The sequence below is a fragment of the Mizuhopecten yessoensis genome, unplaced genomic scaffold (assembly GCF_002113885.1).
Source record: "Mizuhopecten yessoensis strain PY_sf001 unplaced genomic scaffold, ASM211388v2 scaffold10311, whole genome shotgun sequence".
NCBI classification, from domain to species: Eukaryota; Metazoa; Mollusca; class Bivalvia; order Pectinida; family Pectinidae; genus Mizuhopecten; species Mizuhopecten yessoensis.
Genome location: NW_018408483.1, coordinates 386,360 through 412,436, shown reverse-complemented (window position 1 = coordinate 412,436; position 26,077 = coordinate 386,360). Strand labels below are relative to the sequence as shown.

At 36.7% G+C, this 26,077-nt stretch overlaps 1 protein-coding gene across 1 annotated transcript in view; it reads left to right on the top strand.

Annotated features, from left to right (window-relative positions):
• The first annotated feature begins 1,307 nt into the window (after nt 1–1,307).
• Nucleotides 1,308–26,077, top strand: part of LOC110460053 (DNA polymerase subunit gamma-1-like) — a 29,896-nt gene continuing 5,126 nt past the window's right edge. The window contains exons 1-18 of the mRNA XM_021512759.1: nt 1,308–1,407; nt 3,534–4,327; nt 5,019–5,214; nt 5,585–5,734; nt 7,554–7,697; nt 8,843–8,922; nt 9,500–9,682; nt 10,917–11,013; nt 11,773–11,873; nt 13,698–13,943; nt 15,109–15,310; nt 15,499–15,564; nt 16,917–17,074; nt 17,705–17,758; nt 18,339–18,456; nt 20,749–20,881; nt 21,316–21,422; nt 24,154–24,290. Coding sequence (XP_021368434.1) covers nt 3,693–4,327; nt 5,019–5,214; nt 5,585–5,734; nt 7,554–7,697; nt 8,843–8,922; nt 9,500–9,682; nt 10,917–11,013; nt 11,773–11,873; nt 13,698–13,943; nt 15,109–15,310; nt 15,499–15,564; nt 16,917–17,074; nt 17,705–17,758; nt 18,339–18,456; nt 20,749–20,881; nt 21,316–21,422; nt 24,154–24,290 — 2,807 coding nt within the window. The 5' untranslated portion in view covers nt 1,308–1,407; nt 3,534–3,692. The remainder of the gene's footprint in view (nt 1,408–3,533; nt 4,328–5,018; nt 5,215–5,584; nt 5,735–7,553; nt 7,698–8,842; nt 8,923–9,499; nt 9,683–10,916; nt 11,014–11,772; nt 11,874–13,697; nt 13,944–15,108; nt 15,311–15,498; nt 15,565–16,916; nt 17,075–17,704; nt 17,759–18,338; nt 18,457–20,748; nt 20,882–21,315; nt 21,423–24,153; nt 24,291–26,077) is intronic.

Genomic DNA, 26,077 nt, shown 5'->3' with positions numbered 1-26,077 from the left:
ATGTAACACTTGTCTCTCATAATTCTTTATAGAATGGCTTTTAATCATTTTAAATATGTTTTATGTATCTATCAAGTGTGTATATGTTATGTAGTATTGAAAAGTGAGACTTTAATAAAATATCTATGTCTATGTCTGTGTCATGTTTTTGGGAACTTACCAAAATACGTTATACTTATAGTATAATCATCTGACAATGACTAATAGAATCTTCCCCTACCCGGAGGGTGTGACAGAGAAATATCCAACCCGAGGGGTTATGTTTGTTTGGTTGTCTAACCCGAGGGTTAGACAACCAATAAACATCATCCCGAGGTTTGGAGATTTTTCTGTTACACCCTTAAGGTAGGGGACGATTATTTTTCTCCCATCCTATTATTTCAGTCACAACTCTACCGAAAGTTGTGTATACAACAAAAAAAAATGTTGGGTATGTATGCCTTCATTCACTTTTGATGATATCACACTTACCGGTGACGCATTTTAATGACGTCACAATTGAACACGTGCTAATAGGCACGAGACTATCGATCTCCCCCTAGGGATTGACACGCTGATATTGATCTTTCCCGGCTTAAACGGGAGATACATCTGTGAAGGGTGGGACAAAAAGACAATCCAAAAACATCCGCATAATTATTTTCTGGTCTGTCGGCATTTAGCAAATCATCCTAGGACTATAAACGTTCGGCAAAGACAGAGGAGATCATCATGTTATCATAAGATTCGTGCTTGATCTTTTGTTTTTATATTAAGATGATGTCTTGTCTTTGAACAACAATATGTTGGGGAACAACTTATATGTCATTTATCCGGAAGAACTTGAAATTAAAATTAAAGAAACATTACAGCCAAACCCTATGACAGGCATGCATGACAACATCAATTTGACGGTCGCTAATTCTCATTTCTTCAATAGTAAAATTCGAGCCTAGATCCTTTTTATGACGTTTACATGTTACAGTTTATTCACCACATCACAGCCAATTTGAATTTTCAAAAAGCAAAAGCAAATGCTTTATTGCTGAAAGTTTTAAATAATTCTTAGCTACTGGTTTTCTATATGACCTGTATTGATAATTATTGATGGAAATAATCTGTTGCTTTTTTAGTTTTTTAAAGAACAGCAGCCAAACAACGTTTTAATCGTTAGAAACTTGAAAGAAAATCATTAACTCTCAATCTATTCTTCTCTGGCTTGTGATTCACAATATTTAATTTCAAGCATGAGTTGACCCATTATCCGGAAAAGACGTCGGTTTTGCTTTTACAATTAACATGATTTCAAGCGTAGAATAGATCTTGATGTGTACCGAAAAACAACATGGTGTGGACCGAAAAACAACATGATGAGGGCGAAGAGGAATGATGGAGAACAGCATGCTGAAGTCAATCGGATATGTCTTTGTCAGTAATGCTTCATTGACACCATTCCAAATTAAGTTTTCAGAATGCAACAACAATATGTTGTCGAATGTATACTATATATTTAGTACACATTATTTCAAGTTCCGTTATAATGGATGTTTCGGTATCTAAATCTGACCGCTAAATTCGTACCTCTGACTGGTATATTCACAGAACTGTTGGTTTTTGGCACAGACTGATTAATCCGGATAATTAGCATAAACGTCTTCCAACATTAACAATATTCTAGATTAACCAGTACACACTCCTGATGTTCTGCATTTTACTCCAATGTGTCCACCATTATAACGTCACTGTATCCAAATGGGACACTTTTATAGTTTTTAGATAAATATCAATGTTCTTTACAACATACTATCAGCTCCAAAAATGTTTGTTCATTTGTCATAAATAGATACTATCCAATTTTCATTTCTATTACAAGTTGGTATTTCGGGCGCGTGGTTCTATAAATAGAACGCGAAATACTATCAGGGTTACGTAGGACCTTGAACAGGTGTTACAGTACTGTACCCTAAATAAACAATCAATATCAACAGAAAAAAAATTGTATAGTTGAAATATTTGAAAATCAAAGAAGGTTTTGATTAAATTTCTTCTCCAAACTAGCCTTAGTTTGGATAAAATGGACTTTTGAAAATTGTCTATGTAATGATAATCAGCAACCAATAAAGTTTATATATATATATAAATTGTCATAAAAGTATTATCAAACGAAAACTGCATGCATTAAAATACTTCTTAGTATTGCATGACAGTTTCTTGGCGGCAGCACGATTTACCCAAATAGACCCAAAAACACTCTTTCCACATTATTTGACATTGGTAGCCTATGTTTATTTTGTATTTCATAAGTACATTTCATTTGCTCTAAAGAGGCTATTGTTTGATGTGTTAAATTTGTACTTGTTTTTTTAAGGTTCTAATTATTTCAATCTATTTTGCATTTTCACATATAACATACTCTCATAATTTTGAATTGGAGGACTTCACAGTTGATGCAGAAAATTAGGTTACTACATTATAATATTAACTGAATATTATTTAAGTGTCGTCTGTGTTTTTTTTGTTGTCTTATCTGGATGTTTTTAGGGTCTTTTGGGTAAATCGTGCCACCCGTTTCTTGGACCGTTTTCCCACAAGTGTCCTGTTTTTGGTACTGTCCCAATTTGGGTACAGTGACGTTAGCCTGAGTTTCCTCTGGCCCTGACACCAGACTTAGACATTTTGACAGATAGATGTCTGGTGTGGAGCCAGAGCGCATAACTATATGAAAACGTGGAATTGCGGAGTGACTAATCAACAAAAAGATGCAGTCAAGAAATTTTCTAATCAAGAACAATATTTCCCGTTTTTGGTCTGGATCAGTTCTGTGTGTTGATTAGTCATTCCCGGTCCCATGACCTGCAAAATGGCGTTCGCTCAGTTGGGAAGTTTTGAACGATTATAAACCTATAGGACACTACTGATGGAATTTAGCAGCTGTTGGTGATAATAAGTGTGGTTTTGGATGAATAAATAATCCATCTATCGCTATATGTGAGGTATGTGTTGTGTCATAGTAGATTTTTGTTGTCACCACCTCAAAACTCCCCGATACCAAACAGTGTCGGAGAATTCCACGTTTTCAGGAAACTCGGGCTACCACCATTACTGAAAATATATCATTGATTCATCAAAAGTGTATTGCAGGTAGAACTACAAACAAATGCAGTGATAGATCACACATGTGCATACAACTATAAATTATTGGTTTTGTTTACAGGCCATCAGCCTCTGGACACTTATACCCTGACACACTACAGGCACCATGCAAGCAACTGATCAATATTTAATGATTATGTGGGTGGAGCTAAAAGGGTTTCTGTTCTGTAGGAAATTTATCCATTTTGGTTTTTTTTTCAAAAGATAATCATATATTTTCCCCATTTTGAACACACGACATTTTTTTCCATAAAGCAAAAAAAAACCGTTCTGATCAATGCAGCATGGATGCTGAAATTTCTAAAACATTTCAGATTTATGATAATACATGTATTTAGTAAATAATGATGGATATAAAATATGCATGTATATAAAAATATGTATGTTGCTTGTTTATTTAGATGTAGTGACCAGTGAATGACTGAACTGACCAGTCAACATGACCAGCTAGCTGAACTGATTAGTCAACTGTGCTGACCATCAAAGTTAAACTGACCAGCCAAATAATGCAGCCACCTGAATGACAACATGCACAGTCAACAAAAGATCCTCCCCCAGTGATGGCTCAGGTCCACCACACCCTGTGTAATTATACACACAGGTTGTTAGGCAGACACTGGCGGTCAAAGGTTAAACGACACAACTGTCGTAGACCAATACATGTGGGTAATGCATGTTTGTGTGATCATCAGAAAGAGAATGCTAGAAAAAATGAAATTGGCATTCAAATGTTATCACCTAATCTTCGTGAACAGTTGTTTGGCAAAGAAATTGAACAAAAATCTGTGACAGATAAAAATGAAGGCAGTGATGGCAAGGCCGAAATGGCGGCGATAAGAAAACACCTGTCTGCTCATGGTTTATGGGGGAGGGAGTCAACAATCTTACCGGATGTGGATATTAAGATACCTGAGTTAAAAGGTAAGAATGTGGCAGAGCACATGCAAAACCTGGCACAGCAGCAGGTGGGTGGATACCAGACTCTTGCCAGCCTCATGGCTAACCCAGAATTTAAGTTTCCTCCTAAACCTAAAACCTGGGCAATGTCGCCAGGATGGACAAAGTATGACAGTGAGACGAAAAAGACAGTGAAAGTTGACTTTCCTGAAGAGAACATTCTGGTGTTTGATGTGGAGGTGTTAGTTCCGGAGGGAAATTACCCAACCATGGCTACTGCTGTGTCTCCTAAACACTGGTAGGTGATCAATGTACTAGTGAGTCATGTCAACGTAACTCTGGTACATAATGTAGGTCACTGTAATAGTGTGTTGTGTCTACTTAACTCTGGTACATAATGTAGGTCACTGTAATAGTGTGTTGTGTCACCTTAACTCTGATACATAATGTAGGTCACTGTAATAGTGTGTTTTGTCTACTTAACTCTGGTACATAATGTAGGTCACTGTAATAGTGTGTTGTGTCTACTTAACTCTGGTACATAATGTAGATCACTGTAATAGTGTGTTGTGTGTACTTAACTCTGGTACATAATGTAGGTCACTGTAAAAGTGTGTTGTGTCTACTTAACTCTGGTACAAAATGTAGGTCACTGTAATAGTGTGTTGTGTGTACTTAACTCTGGTACATAATGTAGGTCACTGTAATAGTATGTTGTGTCTACTTAACTCTGATACATAATGTAGGTCACTGTAATAATGTGTTGTGTCTACTTAACTCTGGTACATAATGTAGGTCACTGTAATAATGTGGTTTGTATACTTAACTCTGGTACATAATGTAGGTCACTGTAATAGTGTGTTGTAATGCCTTAGCACTACATGTATATTCTTAAGCAACAATTATAACATATAACAAAACATACAGATGAGATATTTTCCCTTGCAACTGTCTTGTATAACAAAGTAAATTATATTCACTGTCTGCAGGTACTCGTGGTGTAGTGAGCTGGTGTTGAAGGACCGTTACCGCTGGACCAAGGTGCCATTCCTGTCAGACCTCATCCCTCTGGAGTCCGGACCTGTTGTAAATGGCCAGTCGCCGAAGGACTGGCCACAGCGACTCATCATTGGCCACAATGTGGGCTTTGACCGATCTTTCGTGAAAGAACAGTATTATGTACAGGTTTGTAATTATAAGAAGGGATTTATCTATGATTGTTTCCTTTTAAAACTGGAGAAAATTAAGTCTAATGGTGGAGTAATTAAACCATCTTTCAATGAAACTTTTCACACCAAAAGTCTCACCACTGTATGGTGTATTGTGTACTCTAGTATACATACCACTTTCGTAATGTTTACCCCAAGGTCAAATTATAATTATACGATGTATCAGGTCAAATTAATTGGGAAAGTCTATCGACAGTCAAGTTTTGTGGTTCAGTTGTAATCTGGACTTTGAACAGCCAAATATATTTTGTACAAGTAAGAATCAGTAAACGGTTGGTTGTGTACCACTCTAAGTATAACTATGTATTGTTTAAAATTTATGACAGAAATCTAAACTTCGGTTTTTGGACACAATGTCCATGCACATTGCCATTTGTGGCCAGACAACATACCAGAGGATTCTATACCAGGCAACAAACAAAGCTAGTAACAGAAAGGAAGTACGGGAGCACACAGCCCGCACCAAACACATGCAAGTAAGTAACCAAAGCTTATTTCTTTTATTTATGAGCCAAGAGATGTAGATAGAGCTTACCCGGTTACCTTGGTAACCATGGGGTGAATAAAATAAGGTGGGAGCAGACAGCCAGCAGCAGAGATATTTTCAATTTGTCTGGAAAGATCCCTATGTCACACATTATTATATTGGGGGATTCATATCATTTGATAAATTTAATTAAAAATTCCTCTTGTTAAAAAGGTATTTGCTACTGAGTAGATTATGCTTATAGAAGATTAAAATATGTCTGAATTATGTTACTGTAATTTTTTATACATCTATTATAATTTGACGATCATCTTATTTCATACATGAGTACAACTAGGAAAAGTGGAGTAACCTGAACCAAAACTAGGTCACTGCAACTTATATTTTGATCTCTGGCCTCAATCAAGGGGGAAGTGTTTCTGGAGCATTTCTCCTATACTATTTGTATAGGGAATGCCAAATTTGGTCTATCTAGTGAAGCAGAATGTAGCATACCAAAGTATCTTTATTTGACCTGTTATTAATCAAGGAAAGAGTTATTCCAGAAAATTTCTCTTACACTGTTTCATGTACAATAATCACTTCAACTTGAGCTTCACTTCAGCTTTATCGTGAAGTAAATGATCGGTCAAATTAAATCATTTGGTTATACTTAATATAAATATGTTCTCAAAATCAATTTTCATGAAAAGGTTGTCTGAGATCAAAACATATGTCACATATAGGTACAAGGTTAAATTAGTATATTGGAAATTGAGCGTTGTTGGTTCCAACCTACTTGTGCAGCAAAGTGGGTGTATCCATAAAGCCACTATACCGAGTTCTATCCACTGAAATGTGTGGAGGGATGGTGGTTATATACAGAGATTATATAGAATGTGGAGGGATAATGGTTATATACAGAGATTATATAGAATGTGGATAGATGGTGGTTATATACCGAGAGTATATAGAATGTGGAGGGATGGTGGTTATATACAGAGAGTATATAGAATGTGGAGCGATGGTTTGTTATATACAGAGATCATATAGAATGTGGAGGGATGGTGGTTATATACAGAGAGCATATAGAATGTTGAGGGATGGTGGTTATATACAGAGAGTATATAGAATGTGGAGGGCTGGTGGTTATATATAGAGATTATATAGAATGTGGAGGGATGGTTGTTATATACAGAGAGTATATAGAATGTGGAGGGATGGTGGTTATATACAGATATTATATAGAATGTGGAGGGATGGTGGTTATATATAGAGATTATATAGAATGTGGAGGGATAATGGTTATATACAGAGATTATATAGAATGTGCAGGGATGGTGGTTATATACAGAGATTATATAGAATGTGCAGGGATGGTGGTTATATACAGAGATTATATAGAATGTGGAGCGATGGTTTGTTATATACAGAGAGTATATAGAATGTGGAGCGATGGTTTGTTATATACAGAGATCATATAGAATGTGGAGGGATGGTGGTTATATCCAGAGAGTATATAGAATGTGGAGGGATGGAGGTTATATATAGAGATTATATAGAATGTGGAGGGATGGTTTGTTATATACAGAGATTATATAGAATGTGGAGCGATGGTTTGTTATATACAGAGAGTATATAGAATGTGGAGGGATGGTTTGTTATATACAGAGATTATATAGAATGTGGAGCGATGGTTTGTTATATACAGAGAGTATATAGAATGTGGAGGGATGGTGGTTATATATAGAGATTATATAGAATGTGGAGAGATGGTGGTTATATACAGAAATTATATAGAATAATTTCTGACATATTTGATATTACAGGTTGATGATGAATGGAAGATGGTTAGCACACTGAATAACCTGAACGACGTTCACAAGCTTCATGTTGGGGGAGGTAACCTAAACAAGGAAACCAGAAATGTTTTTGTGAAGGGAACAATGAAGGATGTGCGAACAAATTTTCAGGTAAAATCATCTCAAATAACAAGTATCTCTAAGCCAGAAAAACACCTTTCGGTAGCTTCATCGTAAGAGAATATTTCAAGTCTGAGTAGAGCTCTTCTTGACATATAATTGATGTAGTGATTCCCTTTATCAAAATTTGAACCGATATACCACAATATATATATTTTAATGCATTTATAGTTCAACAATATATTTTTTTATAAGTAACAATTTTTTTATTTTTTTTGAAAATTAACAAGAATATTACACATCTTCTCCACATGCATACAAGAATTGACCAATGTCAACCGTATATTAAACACATATCTTGCCATCCTTTTACTAAGTTTGATTTGCCAATATTTCACACATAGAAAGAGGTTCATATATTTATATATATAAATTTATGCTATTTATGCTCATTCCGGGTCTTTTTATGATGACATACTTTCACATCTAAAGTCATACAGTCATGCATACTGTATGCCCAACAAGCTGAAGACCAATCCCAATTAAAGTACTTGGTTTTACTTAAACTTCATTTCAAATCTCCTGAAATATTCAATGTGTATATGTTTGATAAAAAGCTGAGCTGGTTATCAGAATTTACACCTTGCATTATACACCTTTGCGATATGAATACAGTATGTTATTACCAGAATAAGGTCAATTGATAATTTTTTCTACAAAAATCTATTTCAGGTAATTTCAAACATGAACTACGCCAATTTTGAAATATTCCTGTCATAATGACATTTTGATGATGAAATAAGCAATATTTACCGGTTAAGGAAAACCATATTTACTAGCTGTGTAGTCATCAACCCAATTCAGGTTATCTTATTCAATATATCTAGGTGGTGTTACATAAAGTTCAATACTGTCAATTGATATCAACTTGTTTGGTACAAGTAAAACTCTATTAGTGTAATGAAATCTATGTTTGGTATTATAAAAGCAATATGTAGTATAATGAAATCAATGTCTGGTATTATAAAAGCAATATGTGGTATAATGAAATCAATGTTTGGTATCATAAAAGCAATATGTGGTATAATGAAANAGGTATAATGAAATCTGTGTTTGGTATGAATATAACTACCCCGGTATGTACATAAACCAGTTTGCAGTCACTGTTATGATATTATTGTGATCTTTGTAAACAGGAGTTAATGGAGTATTGTGCAAGTGATGTGGTAGCTACAACAAAAGTTTTTCAGCAGTTATATCCAGAATATAGGAAAAGGTAAGCTACAAAATCAAAACACTTTCATAATTATATGTCTGAAGTTAACAGTTTGATAACAATATCTGAATCAAAATGTACCAGGTGATACATATACCGGTACTACTTCATTTCTGTAGAAGAGTGGAAGAGATTTAAGAATTCCACAGCCTGCTTACTTGTTTGGGAGAAGTAAAACTGCATTGTTATAAAAAGTAGGGTGAATAAAAGATTTACAATTCCTGTTCACATCTTTGAATACATAAAAACATCCTGTATGATGTTATGTTACATATTTTCAAATCCTGTAATACTTTTGAATAAACATATTTTAAAATGTCCACATCCTGTTAACACTTTTGAATATAAAACATTAAAGATTTCCACATCCTGTTTATATTTTTGAATATAAAATATTAAAGATTTCCACATCCTCTTTTAACACTTTTGAATATAATACATTAAAGATTTCCACATCCTGTTTATACTTTTGAATATAAAATATTAAAGATTTCCACATCCTCTTTAAGCACTTTTGAATATAATACATTAAAAATTTCCACATGCTGTTTATACTTTTGAATATAAAACATTATAGATTTCCACATCCTGTAACAATGGCTGGTATGTTGGAGATGGGAACTGCCTACCTGCCTGTGAATAAGAACTGGGGCCGCTACATTGACGAATCCAACAACATATATAACGATCTGCAGAGAGAGCTGAAATTGTCACTGATGAAACTGGCCGATGAGGCATGTCAACTTCTACACAGCAAAGAGTATGTTGGTCCTAGTATCTGTACATGTGAAACTGTGTACAAGCTTTTATCTGTATATGCTGTTTAGGATTGTTTTCTGATAATGTAACTTGTCTGGGATTGTTTAATGATAATGTAACTAGTCTGGGATTGTTTAATGATAATGTAACTAGTCTTGGATTGTTTATGATAACATAACTAGTCTGGCAGTGTTTATGATAATGTAACTAGTCTGGCAGTGTTTTATATGATGTAACTTGTCTTGGATTGTTTTATGATTATGTAACTAGCCTGGCAGTGTTTTATATGATGTAACTTGTCTTGGATTGTTTTATGATTATGTAACTAGCCTGGCAGTGTTTTATATGATGTAACTTGTCTTGGATTGTTTTATGATTATGTAACTAGCCTGGCAGTGTTTTATATGATGTAACTTGTCTTGGATTGTTTTATGATTATGTAACTAGCCTGGCAGTGTTTTATATGATGTAACTGGTCTTGGATTGTTTTAAGATAACGTAACCAGTCTGTGATTGTTTATGATAACGTAACCAGTCTGGGATTGTTTTATGATTATGTAACTAGCCTGGCAGTGTTTTATATGATGTAACTTGTCTGGGATTGTTTTAAGATAACGTAACCAGTCTGTGATTGTTTATGATAACGTAACCAGTCTGGGATTGTTTTATGATTATGTAACTAGCCTGGCAGTGTTTTATATGATGTAACTTGTCTGGGATTGTTTTAAGATAACGTAACCAGTATGGGATTGTTTATGATAACGTAACCAGTCTGGGATTGTTTTATAATAATGTAACTAGTCTGGGATTGTTGTATAATAATGTAACTAGTCTGGGATTGTCTTTGGTAGTGTAACTAGTCTGGGATTGTTTTATGATGACCTAACTAGTCTGGGATTGTTTATGATAACGTAACTAGTCTTGGATTGTTTATAATAATGTAACTAGTCTGGGATTTTTTATGATAACATAACTAGTCCGGGATTGTTTTATGATAACATAACTAGTCTGGGATTGTTTTATGATAATGTAACTAGTCTGGGAATGTTTATGATAAGATAACTCGTCTGGGTTTGGATTGTTTATGATAATGTTACTAGTCTGGGATTGTTTGTAATATTACAAATGACTTTGAGATATTTATGTTTATATGACATTATGAGAGGAAAGGTAATTGAGAGTTCAATCATCCTACCAATATTATTTAAACACAACTAAACAATAAACTGTTGAAGGTACAAGAATGATCCGTGGCTGTGGGATCTAGACTGGCAGGTAGCTAACATCAAAATGAACAAAGAGAAGAAAACTGGCAAAAAGAATCCAAATCAAGTAAGCTTCATTGGTCTCTTGTACTGGGTAGGAATATCACAATACACGTTTGATGTACATAGATATATACAGGATGGCTGATTGTGATATCACATGCGCCAAACGTATGCGTGCACGGTTCGTCCCAGTGCCAGGGTGTTATTCCAAAAATTGTTACATGCGCCGAATGTATGCGCCCCTGGTTCATCCCAGTTAAAACTTTTCTGAAATGTTTGTCGACCTTTAAAAATGGTGAAGTGGTGAAACACCTAAACATGACACTCAGTATAATAAAATAAAAATCACATTCATGAGAGGGCAATATTGCATATTTTCACCCCAAGGAAGCATTGTTGAGCGAGGCGAATAATACTATAATCCAGCAAGTTAGTTAAGATATTCGGTGTAAAGCAGAGACAAAATTTGTGGTTTTCTTAATTGCAATTTTATTATGGCAGTAAAAACCCAAATAGTGAAATACTATGATATGTGACATTTTGTCTGAAGCGCTTCTGTACTAAACTCAATCATTTTTATTGACTTAAAAGTAATCCAGGAATGGACTCAAAAAATGTAATTGTTTCGGCAAATTTTATCAAGATCTGATAATGGTCAGCTGATAATAATCTATATATTACATGTAAATTACACACCTATTTCAGATTTGTTGTGATATAATGGTGATTTTTCTCTTCCAAATCTCAAGGCATGTAATGAAATGTCACATATGTTGATTATTTTCAGTTTATTTATATATTATGTATCTCAATTCTTTATTAGGAAGACAGAGATGAAAATGACACAGACAAAATCATCGCCAGAACTTATGCCACAAAAAGTAGGGTCCCAAAGAGACCTGTACACACACCAGGCTACCCCAAGTAAGGAGTGGAATCATTGAAACCTGTAGTAGTTTTCTCTGTAAATGCAATACTGTTGGGGTTCACTAGGCCCGTCCTAGATTATTCATAAAGTAAACTATTACTATTAGATAAGATTTATGTAATTTAAAATGTCTTTAAACCAGATTGTTTATTACCCCCTTGCAAGGAAAGTTCAAGGGGTATAGAATTTTGCGCATTTGGGTTTCTTCGTTGAAGGTCAAAGTCATTGTTACTATTTTTAGAGAAGCTTTGTTATCGCTCTATCGACTTCATTCCTCAACAAAATTTCATAAAACTTGATACAAGTGTTTGGTACGGCAATGCCTTGAACAAGTTTGCATTTCCGGTTCTATGTTCAACGTCAAGGTCACTGTTACTGTTTTCAGAAAAACTTTGTCATCACTCTACCTACAGAATTTCATGAAACTTAATAAAAGTATTTGGTATGGCAATATCTTGAACAAATTCTTATTCAATTCCTTTCAAACTTTGTATGGGAATGGTAGAAGCAATATTGTTCAACACGTATATGGTGGGTTTTTTTGTGTTTCAACTATCCATGTTTTTGCGTATCACACTTGACATAGTGACACTGTACATTATTTATGCCATTAACTTTTGCTTGTTTACACAATAACTCAAACAATTGTTCTCTGATTTTTACTTAACTACTTGGTTGTTTTATTACCTGAATGCTTTGAATGAGTTCTTAAATTGTGACATTTAAACGCTATTAGGCAGATTTATGTCCCTTTTTCGTATCTAATTAACTTTTTAATTATTTGATTAATTCCTTTCAAATTTAAGTATGGTAATACAAAAACCAAACATATTTAACAGATATAATTTCAGCAGTCATCTTCAATAAAATAAAATATGTTTGACTATCATTCATCTTGCGATTGAATCTCTCAACTCAATATTTTTCCATGTATTATGTATATTATGCCATAATATCAGGGTGCAAATTGCAGTTCAAGACTCCTACCTCAAAGCCAAGGTTCTAGTTTTAGTTATTGCCACATTGACCACGAAAGTGTAATTCTGAAACACAAAATAGTTTGCGCCATAAACACAGTAAATGAATGGCAAGGTCACAGTCACCAACAAAATGGTGGCAATAAACACATTTATATCATATGTCACTACCTGCATCCAATATATCAATACCCTTCCGATGGTCTGGTGGGTGTATCATGCTCCCGTTCATTGTGCTCTTGTTGTTATACCCCTACATCGAGTTATCAGTCTGTAGACTTTTTTCGTCTGTTTCTGATAAAACTTCATGTATGCAAAACATCATCTAATATATGGAGGGGTTTTTCCAACCTTCTGGGGTCAAAAACAAGGTCACTGTAACTGTGAATAATGTTTTGTTGTCATCACTGTAAACATTTCATTTCTATCTGATTATCTAACCAGAAACAAGGGTACACAGACTACAAATAGAATTTTAGTGTAATCACTCTATAGACCTCTTGTGCAAGTTTGTGTTTTGGCCTTTTGAGGTGGAAAACCAAGGATATCTTAACTTTATCTGTATGTTTTGTTGTCATCACTCTAGATTTCATTTCTTATCCCATTGTCATGAAAAATTTGTGTGTTCACAAACTTCACCTTTGTTTTGACATTCAAGGGTCAGAAACAAGGTCACTGTGACTCTAATTTTGACATTCAAGGATCAGAAACAAGGTCACTGTGACTATAATTTTGTAGGAACTCTTTATTGCTCTATACACTAAGCATTTCTGATCACTAAAAGTGCAAGGGTATTAGTATCTTTTACAATGCCTGAAACATTTCAAATTATTTTCCTTGTAGTTGGTACCGTGCTTTGTGCCCAAAGAATTCCGACCCAGACTGGAGTGTTGGTCCATCTCTCATCAGCACCCAGGTCAGGATTACGCCCAAACTGATGAGGCTGACCTGGGATGGCTACCCTCTGCACTATAGTGAAAAATATGGCTGGGGCTATCTTGTACCTGACCCAGAAAAGGCTGCCAGGGATATGCAAGAACTTGATAATCCAGAGAAGCAGGAAAAAGGGAAGCCAAGGTTTCCGATAGAGTAAGGAAATCTTTCGTGTTACTTTGTGGTACAATACAAGCATACCTTGTTAATCTAAATAAATTGTACTGTTTTTCTTATGAAATTTTGGTATTATAAAAGGGGCTGATGATACATTAAGGAAGACATATAAAGGAATTCCAAAAAAAAGGAAAATGTGACCTTCTAATGTGTTGGCAGTAAGTGAAGACGCAAATTAAAGAAGGAAAGTTAAATCAATGTATCAATGTTTTATTGTATATGATGCCAAATTATTAAGATTTTGCACTTAACATTTTCATGTTATATTGGAAGGGAAATTGACACCGCAGGAAAATCATAAAAATATAACTGTATGTATATATTCTATCACACTTACATCAACAGTGCTTGTTATACAGGTAGGGACCAGTTATCATAGACCAATATATATTTCAAACCTATTGACCCCTAGCATCCCTGACGAGTTTTAGAAGGACAAAGCAGCTGTATGATGCAGTGTAATTCATTTTGGCATTCTATATCTATTACCATACCGTATCTATTACCGTACTGTATCTATTACAATACTGTAGCTATTACAATACTGTAACTATTACCATACTGTATCTATTACAATACTGTAGCTATTACAATACTGTATCTATTACCATACTGTATCTATTACCATACTATATATATTACCAGACTATATCTATTACCATACTATATATATTACCACACTGTATCTATTACCATACTATATATATTACCACACTGTATCTATTACCATACCGTATCTATTACCATATCGTATCTATTACCACACTGTATCTATTACCATACTGTATCTGTTACCATACTGTATCTATTACCATACTGTATCTATTACCACACTGTATCTGTTACCATACTGTAACTATTACCAATTGTTTAACCCTTTCACCCCTATGTAACTTCAGTAAACTCTACCATGCATTGATCTTGATGAGGAGTCCATTATGATCTACAGTGGTGAAAGGGTTGAAGGTGTACTCACCGGTGTGTGTTACACTCATCCTGATACAAGTATGTACTGGATATCTGTACTGGAGATCCTACCACTCTCCTCACCTGCCTAACATGTGGAGTTTTTGTTAGACAGGCACGTACCAGATATCTTATCCCAGCCATAGTGATTATTTACCATTGATTTCCCTTTTGATAGGTCTGTGTTGAAGTTGTGTGGAATGGCTGTCCCCGGTGACTTGGAGAATCCTGATTCCCTTAGAAACTTTGAGGATACAATGAATTCTGTGATGAAGGATGCAGCTGTGGATCTGGACTTACACGAGAGAATGCGTCACTTGGACAAGGCTAAAATCAAACGAGAAAGAAGACTTTCTGTATTACATGATCGGGAAAAAGGGGTAGGGTTGAATTGACACCAGACTCGATAATGGTAGAAAAGTTCCTACTTTAATGTTTTAGTTACTGATATGACCATGATGAATCAATGCAAGTCATAAAAATTTAAAGCAATTTTTTTTAACCTTTTGCTTTTCCACCAGGATGCTGTGTGTGATATAAATGTATACTATATTTATTGATCCTACAGCAAGCTCTGGAGCCTATGGATGATGAGAATATACCAGGGTGCCACTTTGTCCCGCTTCCTCACAAGGTAAGTGTTCAGGAACATAATGATGAACTAAAATATTACAAATAAGTACCTTTTTCAATACAGAACAAGCAAACACCTATCTATTTTACAGCATTCCTGAGCTAAGGCGATTCAATGTATAATTCAGGAATATACCCCCCACCACCACACCTCACCCTAGAAGCAGAGGGATGGGGTCCTACAGGTGTAAAAAAAAGATTATTTTTTTCAAGACTAGTTCTAACAAATGAAGGGATTTTAGTCTGAAAAATAATTTAACCAATGCAAGAAGATTCTATATTTTTCAACAAGAGTTGTGGCGACCCCACCCTGGGGCAGAGACAAAATATAATATATATATACCCTGGGGCAGAGACAAATTATAATATATATATACCCTGGGGCAGAGACAAAATATAATGTATATATACCCTGGGGCAGAGACAAAATATAAAATATATATACCCTGGGGCAGAGACAAAATATAATGTATATATACCCTGGGGCAGAGACAAAATATAAAATATATATACCCTGGGGCAGAGACAAAATATAATGTATATATACCCTGGGGCAGAGACAAAATATAAAATATATATACCCTGGGGCAGAGACAAAATATAAAATATATATACCCTGGGGCAGAGACAAAATATAATATATATAGACCCTGGGGCAGAGACAAAATATAATATATACCCCCTGGGGCAGAGACAAAATATAATATATAACTGCCCTGGGGCAGAGACAAAATATAATATATAACTGCCCTGGGGCAGAGACAAAATATAATATATATAGACCCTGGGGCAGAGACAAAATATAATATATACACCCTGGGGCAGAGCCAAAATATAATATATATACACCCTGGGGCAGAAACAAAATATAATATATATACACCCTGGGGCAGAGCCAAAATATAATATATATACACCCTGGGGCAGAGGCAAAATATAATATATATATACCCTGGGGCAGAGACAAATTATAATATATATATACCCTGGGGCAGAGACAAAATATAATATATACACCCTGGGGCAGAGCCAAAATATAATATATATACACCCTGGGGCAGAAACAAAATATAATATATATACACCCTGGGGCAGAGACAAAATATAATATATATATACCCTGGGGCAGAGACAAAATAAAAAATATATATACCCTGGGGCAGAGGAGTGGGCACAATATAGAGAAATACAGGTAAAGCTTTCAAAGACAAAATATAATATGGAAACAGTTAAGATTCCTACCTCAAATTTTAACCATACATTACATGTAATTGCTAGGAATGTGTAGAGAAGTTGAACCAAGCATCCCAGACTGAAGTAAATGACACAGAATTACTTATGTATGTTTTACAGAATGGTAAAGGTTACCGGGTGGGCAATCCAGTGGTGCGGGACTACATCAGTAAGATTGAGGCAGGCACACTAAAGGCTTTGTTGGGTACAAGTGCACAGCGCATTCTCACACTGGGCAGCATGTCATCCTACTGGAAAAACAACATGAAGAGAATAGAGTATGTCAGAACAGTACCTGTATGAGTCACATGACCAGTATATATCACATGACCTGTATGCATCACATAATAATCTATTTATGGATGAATACTCCTTATAAGCACTTAAGTACCGGTACTGTTATTTCATTTACCATATCACCTTGATAAGCCATCCAAAAAGTGAAAAATTTGTTGGTAAAACATCTGCTGTTAACTACATAGGTTGTTTGTAAACAATTTTCCTCCTATCAAATGATTTAATGACAAAATCTAATTATTTTGAGCCTGGTTACGATGACACCAACCTTGAGAGTAAAAAACATGTAAAATAAAATTCTTATTTCCATACAACGCCTACGCTCCAGGATAAGTGTTAACTTGTTTGGACCCCACAGGTTTGACACACCTTAAAATACAGAACTTTTAATCTGTGTTCAATTTCACGATTAGCCTCTTAATCAACTTGTGGTATGACTTAATCTGGTGACCATGGAATTTTGTATTAGCAAATTGTGTATAAATTCAAACATTCAAAAAGTAGCAACAAATCTTTCATGTTGTACATTTACAGAAATGTGTAAGTGATAGCTTCAAAATTGGATAGTTTTATCATTAGTAGTCTATATATATATCACTTTAAACCAACAGGAGCCAGATGGCCCTTGGTCTGACATCACAAGACCTGCCTGATACCATCACCAGGTACGTACACTACATCACTGTTGTTGGGGGTAACTAAATATATCTGCACAGTCAAGCCTCGTTAACCTTAGTCAGGTATGTAGTAGCTGTATCACCCTTAATTATGGGACCGATGTAAGTTAGTTATGTCAGTTTAATATACGATATGAGAAAATGTGTCATTTATTATGTAGGTATATGAGGAACACCAACATTTTACCTATCAGTGTAGGGGTCAGGCCTAGGCAGTGGTTGGTGATCCTAATCTTACACCTACAGATAGGAATTATACAACCCTACATAATGATAGTCTCTATTAATGTGCATTACCTAAAGAGCCAATTAAGAAACACTATCGGAGATTCAGAATGCAAAATTTCTGAAACAAAACATTTTGAAATGAAAAAGATTTTGTAAATCACACAGCAGTTTCATGTATTTGTGTTTTCCTGCGTTGATTCTAATGGACTGTAAAAATTGGATGAATGTCTTTTTTTCAAAATCTAAAATCATGAAATATAAAGTTGAATGGGATAGTCTGTTCATTGTTTAAGCTGTAGTAGAATATTTCCTTACTCTCCTACATTGTATATCTTTATAGTAATCAGGATTATGATGAGAAGGATTACCTGGGTGCCATCGTTCCCCGGATTGTCCCAGCAGGAACCATCACCAGACGGGCGGTAGAACAGACGTGGCTGACGGCCAGTAATGCTTACGTAAGTAAAACTATCGTATTTACAGGGGCGGTAGAACAGACGTGGCTGACGGCCAGTAATGTTTACGTAAGTACAACTATCGTACAACTAATAATGTCACTAAAGTCATATGAACTACAAATTCTCCCACAAAACGAGATAGGGATCCTCACATCTGTCCTTTTGGAATAACCTGCTAAGTCATGTCATTTCTGTGGTCAATCTTTGACTTATGACATCACATAACAGTACTTTGCATCATCATTTTGGCAACAGTTTTTCCCAATTTGAAACAGAAATAATGTAATTCTAAGGAGAACACGCTTTTCTAGATATAACTCCCTAAACTCATGATGGTTGGTCATCTTGTTATCCAACTCTAATTAGTTAGTTTTGAAATTGTGAAAATCATTCAGGAAAGCTAGTGACTTTATACAGTTTGAAAATTAACCAACTTGAATACGATAAACATCATGATAACCAACCATCATTCATTAGGGAGGTATAGGTGTCACATAAGTCATGTTACCTGGTTACTACACATCTAAAGCTTTAATGATCTTATCACAGTAGTCATGAACAACAACATCTCCAGCTAAAGCTGTCACAGTAGTCATGAACAACAACATCTCCAACTAAAGGTGTCACAGTAGTCATGAACAACAACTTCTCCAGCTAAAGGTGTCACAGTAGTCATGAACAACATCTCTAACTAAAGGTGTCACAGTAGTCATGAACAACAACATCTCCAGCTAAAGCTGTCACAGTAGTCATGAACAACAACATCTCCAAATAAAGGTGTCACAGTAGTCATGAACACCAACATCTCCAGCTAAAGGTGTCACAGTAGTCATGAACGACAGCTCCAGCTAAAGGTGTCACAGTAGTCATGAACAGCAACATCTCCAAATAAAGGTGTCACAGTAGTCATGAACAACACCATCTCCAGCTAAAAGTGTCACAGTAGTCATGAACAACAACATCTCCAAATAAAGGTGTCACAGTAGTCATGAACAACAACATCTCCAGCTAAAGGTGTCACAGTAGTCATGAACAACAGCTTCTCCAGCTAAAGGTGTCACAGTAGTCATGAACGACATCTCCAGCTAAAGGTGTCACAGTAGTCATGAACAACACCATCTCCAGCTAAAAGTGTCACAGTAGTCATGACCAACAACATCTCCAGCTAAAGGTGTTACAGTAGTCATGAACAACATCTCCAACTAAAGGAGTCACAGTAGTCATGAACAACACCATCTCCAGCTAAAAGTGCCACAGTAGTCATGAAAAACAACGTCTCCAGATAAAGGTGTCACAGTAGTCGTGAACAACAACATCTCCAACTAAAGTTGTCACAGTAGTCATGAACAACATCATCTCCAGCTAAAGGTGTCACAGTAGGCATGAACAACAACATCTCCAGCTAAAGGCGTCACAGGAGTCATGAACAACAACATCTCCAGCTGAAGGTGTCACAGTAGTCATGAACAACGACATCTCCAGCTAAAGGTGTCACAGTAGTCATGAACAACACCATCTCCAGCTAAAGGTGTCACAGTAGGCATGAACAACAACATCTCCAGCTAAAAGAGTCACAGTAGTAATGAACAACAACATCTCCAGCTAAAGCTGTCACAGTAGTCATGAACAACAACGTCTCCAGATAAAGGTGTCACAGTAGTCATGAACAACAGCTTCTCCAGCTAAAGGTGTCACAGAAGTCATGAACAACACCATCTCCAGCTAAAGGTGTCACAGTAGTCCTGAACAACAACATCTCCAAATAAAGGTGTCACAGTAGTCATGAACAAAAACATCTCCAGCTAAAGGGGTCACAGCAGTCATGAACAACAACATCTCCAGCTGAAGGTGTCACAGTAGTCATGAACAACAACATCTCCAGCTAAAGGTGTCATAGTAGTCATGAACAACAACATCTCCAGCTAAAAGTGTCACAGTAGTAATGAACAACAACATCTCCAGCTAAAGGTGTCACAGTAGTCATGAACAACAACATCTCCAGCTAAAGGTGTCACAGTAGTTACATAACGTTAACCAACTAACCTGTGTATGAACTATGGTATAGATGTTACAGTAGTTGTATTGACTACAGTATCCATGGCTAAAGGTTCAACAGCCATATGAATTACGGTATAGATGTCACAGTAGTCATGAACAACTGTATCCACAGCTGAAGTTGTCACATGGTAAAAGTTTTATATCATTAATAATGTTGTGTTGGTTAGATTTAACACAGTTAATTTTATATTTATGTTGGTATATGTAATACATGTAATGTTGCCTCATTTACAGCCAGATCGTGTGGGCAGTGAACTCAAGGCCATGATACAGACCCCACCCGGCTACAAGTTTGTCGGGGCTGATGTCGACTCGGAGGAACTGTGGATAGCAGCACTCATAGGGGATGCACATGCTAAGATCCATGGTAGGTCAAGTTGTCCATAATATTGTAATATAAAACCATTTGACCGGAGTTTTAGAGTGACATGGTCTTCTACTTCTAAGCTTGTCTGGACAAAGTCTGCTCTACGATACTGTAGCAACAGTCTGTTCATTACTGCTGCTACGAAGTTAGAATTAAAAACGATATAACTTCTGTATACCTAGAAATTTTTGCTATTTTTTGCCCAATATTAAATTGTTTTGCTGTAACGTCAATGATAGATTCGTCGTTATTACGAAAGGCAAAAAGGAAAAAATCAAACTGCAGCGAAAAAATATCAGTATACAGTATTTGTATCATGTTGTAAAATAACATACCAACCTTAGGATAATTTCACAATAACGTGAATATTTTTAAAAGGCCAAACAAAGTAACTATAGGGTATGGTACATTGTATGTTTTATATCCATATTAAGGATGCACTGCATTTGGCTGGATGACTCTGCAGGGCAAGAAGAGTGACAAGACCGACCTCCATAGTAAGACTGCTGATACTGTGGGGATCAGCCGGGACCATGCCAAGGTAAACATCTGTACTACCTAAAACGGGAGGTCTCCCATTGGTTACATCATCAGATCATACGTAATCATCAGATCACACCCACAAATGGGAGACCTCCAGAGAATATAGCCCCAAGGGTGAGGTTCTCTAATAGAATGTCCCCAGGGAATATTCCCAAACGTAATATCTGTAGCTAACATACCTGCAAAGTTGAGATCAACAGCAGAAAACGCTCCAGAGAACACATTTTAAAGTTTGATCTCCCTCAGATTAGCCTCAAAATGTAACACCTAGAGATTTTACTGCAAAGTGTGAGGTCTCCAATGGTGACATATTTAGAAATAAGTCCACAAGGTGAAATGTCCCTTTAGTTCTTCTGCAAAGAGAGATTTACTTGACTTAACCAAAACTATGTGTGAAAACATCTCAAAATTTGGGGTGACATTTTAACTTGAGCATATTCTGTATACTGGGAAGTTTTGGCCCAGTCAAACATTTGCCCTTCGCTGGTAAAATTACGGAGGGTGAAAAAGGCAAACGTTAATTTGTGGCGAACATTTTTCGTTATACATAGAAGGATAATTTTTGTGGTAAAAATAGCATTGCAGGATAATTATTAAGTGAACAAAGGATCTGAGCTCACAATGCAAGAAGAGACTCATTTTGGAGGACAACTCAATACAGAAACCATGACAGTGTCAACTCTTAATCAAGGAGGATGCGGAAGCTTAATGCTTGAGGCGTCTGGCCATCTATGATCACTAGCCCTCCACCACTGGGTCACAGTTTCAAAGCCAACTTTGGGCAGTCGCCAGGTACTTGCCACAGGTGGTTTTTCTTCGGACACTCCGGTTTTTAGCTCACCTGGCCCGCGGCGTCCAGTGTCAACTTTTTACTTTAAACAACTTCTTCTCAGTAACCAAAAGGCCTAGGGTGATGATATTTAGCCAGAAGCATGCTGGGATGAAGGGCTACCAAGTTTGTTCAAATAAATGACCTTCATCAATTTTCAAGGTCAAATGGGTCAAATATGTTACTTTGTAAACTATGTAAACTTTGTTTAAATAAATGACCTTGATTTATATTCAAGGTCACAGGAGTCAAATATGTTAAAATCTTCAAACAACTTCTGAATAACCAAGAGGCCTAGGGTGATGATATATGGCCAGTAACATGCTGAAATGAAGGGCTACCAAGTTTGTTCAAATAAATGACCTTGACTTATATTCAAGGTCAAAGGGGTCAAATAAGTTTAAAACCTTAACACAACTTCTTCTTAATAACTAATAGGCCTAGGATAATGATATTTGACCAATAACATGCTGGAATGAAGGGCTAAATAAGGACTGAATAACCGAGAGACCTAGGGTGCTTAAATTTGGCCAGTTACATGCTGGGATGAAGGGCTACCAAGTTTGTTAAAATAAATGACCTTCATCATTTTTCAAGGTCACAGGGGTCAAATATGAATAAAACCTTTAAACAACTTCTTCTGAATAACCAAGAGACCTAGGATAATGATAGTTGGCCAGTAACATGCTGGTATGAAGGGCTATCAAGTTTGTTAAAATAAATGACCTTGATTTATATTCAAGGTCACAGGGGTCAAATATGTATGAAACCTTTAAACAACTTTTTCTGAATAACCAAGAGGCCTAGGATAATGATATTTGACCAATAACATGCTGGAATGACAGGCTACCAAGTTTGTTCAAACGAATTACCTTGAATCATATTCAAGGTCACTCGGGTCAGATATGTTGTAATCATTTAAACAACTCCTTCTGAATAACCAAGAGGCATAGGGTGATGACATTTGGCCAGTAACATGCTTGGATGAAGGTTACCAAGTTTGTTCAAATAAATTCCCTTCATCCATTTTCAAGGTCACAGGGTCAAATATGTATATAACCTTTAAACATCTTCTGAATAACCAAGTGGCCTAGGATAATGATATTTGGCCAGCAACATGCTTGAATGAAGGGCTACCAAGTTTGTTCAAATAAAATTACCTTCATCCATTTTCAAGGTCACAGGGGTCAAATATGTATATAACCTTTAAACATCTTCTGAATAACCAAGTGGCCTAGGATAATGATATTTGGCCAGTAACATGCTGGAATGACAGGCTACCAAGTTTGTTCAAATGAATGACCTTGAATCATATTCAAGGTCACTGGGGTCAAATATGTTGAAAACATTTAAACATCTTCTTCTGAATAACCAAGAGGCCTAGGGTGATGATATTTGGCCAGTAACATGCTGGGATGAAGGGTTACCAAGTTTGTTCAAATGAACAACCTTCGCCCATATTCAAGGTCACCGTGGTCAATATATGTTTAAATCTTTAAATGATTTGTTCTGTATTACTACCAAAAAGTCCAGGGTAATGATATTTTGCTAGAAGCATGCTGGGTTGGAAGACTATAAATTCTGTTCAATCTAATATCCTTGTTCGACATTCATTGTCACGGGTGTCATATGTTTAAATATTTTTATAGGTTCTTATTAATCAATCACCAATATTCTGCCTGTAGTTGTATTTTAGTCCACTTTTAAGATAACAAGTGTGAAATAAATACCAGGTGAGCGATTCAGGCCCATTGGACCTCTTGTTCTCCACCACCAAAGCCTGGCACGTCTTTAAGTTACCATAGCTGTTAATAAGATGTAAAACACAAACAAAGCAAACTCTTTATCTATAAGAGGATGGTCTTTATTTATTTTATTTTATGCATTTTGTACATTTCAGATATTCAACTATGGGCGCATTTACGGAGCAGGAAGATTGTTTGCCCAGCGATTGTTAATGCAATTCAATCATAGACTGACAGCAGCAGAGGCCACAAAAAAGGCAAACATAATGTATTCCAGCACCAAGGGCTCACGGTACGATAGTCCTCATAATGGTAGTGTAACATAATGTATTCCAGCACCAAGGGCTCACGGTAGGGTAGTCCTCATAATGGTAGGGTAACATAAAGTATTCCAGCAGCAAGAGCTCACAGTAGGTTAGTCCTCATAATGGTAGTCTAACATGTAGTCCAACACCAAGGGCACACGGTACGATAGTCCTCATAATGGTAGGGTAACATAATGTATTCCAGCACCAAGAGCTCACAGTAGGGTAGTCCTCATAATGGTAGGATAACATGTAGTCCAGCACCAAGGGCACACGGTAGGGTAGTCCTCATAATGGTAGGATAACATGTAGTCCAGCACCAAGGGCACACGGTACGTAGTCCTCATAATGGAAGGGTTACATAATGTATACCAACACCAAGGGCTCACAATATGGTAGTCCTCATAATGGTAGGTTAACATGTAGTCCAGCACCAAGGGCACACAGTACGATAGTCCTCATAATGGTAGGCTAACATAATGTATTCCAGAACCAAGGGCTCACGGTAGGGTAGTCCTCATAATGGTAGGGTAACATGTAGTCCAGCACCAAGGGCTCACGATAGGGTAGTCCTCATAATGGTAGGGTAACATAATGTATTCCAGCACCAAGGGCTCACAGTAGGGTAGTCCTCATAATGGTAGGATAACATGTAGTCCAACACCAAGGGCACACCGTAGGGTAGTCCTCATAATGGTAGTGTAACATGTAGTCCAGCACCAAGGGCTCACAGTAGGGTAGTCCTCATAATGGTAGGGTAACATAATGTATTCCAGCCCCAAGGGCTCATGGAACGATAGTCCTCATAATGGTAGGGTAACGCGTAGTCCAGCACCAAGGGCTCACGGTAGGTTAGTCCTCATAATGGTAGGGTAATATATTGTATTCCAGCACCAAAGGCTCATGGTAGGGTAGTCCTCATAATGGTAGGGTAACATGTATTCCAGCACAAAGGGCTCACAGTAGGGTAGTCCTCATAATGGAAGGGTAACATGTAGTCCAACACCAAGGGCACAAGGTACGATAGTCCTCATAATGGTAGGGTAACATGTATTCCAGCACAAAGGGCTCACAGTAGGGTAGTCCTCATAATGGTAGGGTAACATAATGTATTACAGCATCAAGGGCACACAGAAAGATAGTCCGCATAATGGTAAGATACCATGCACTCCAGCACCAAGGGCACACGGTAGGGTAGTCCTCATTATGGTAGGTTAACATATAGTCCAGCACCAAGGGCACACGGTAGGGTAGTCCCCATAATGGTAGGGTAACATGTAGTCCAACACCACGGGCACACGGTACGATAGTCCTCATAATGGTAGGGTAACATGTAGTCCAGCACCAAGGGCACACGGTAGGGTAGTCCTCATTATGGTAGGGTAACATATAGTCCAGCACCAAGGGCACACGGTAGGGAAGTCCTCATAATGGTAAGATACCATGCACTCCAGCACCAAGGGCTCGTGGTATGGTAGTCCTCATAATAGTAAGATACCATGCACTCCAGCACCAAGGGCTCACGGTACGATAGTCCTCATAATAGTAAGATACCATGCACTCCAGCACCAAGGGCTCTCGGTAGGGTAGTCCTCATAATGGTAAGATACCATGCACTCCAGCACCAAGGGCACACGGTAGGGTAGTCCTCATAATGGTAGGTTAACATATAGTCCAGCACCAAGGGCACACGGTAGGGTAGTCCTCATAATGGTAAGATACCATGCACTCCAGCGCCAAGGGCTCGTGGTATGGTAGTCCTCATAATAGTAAG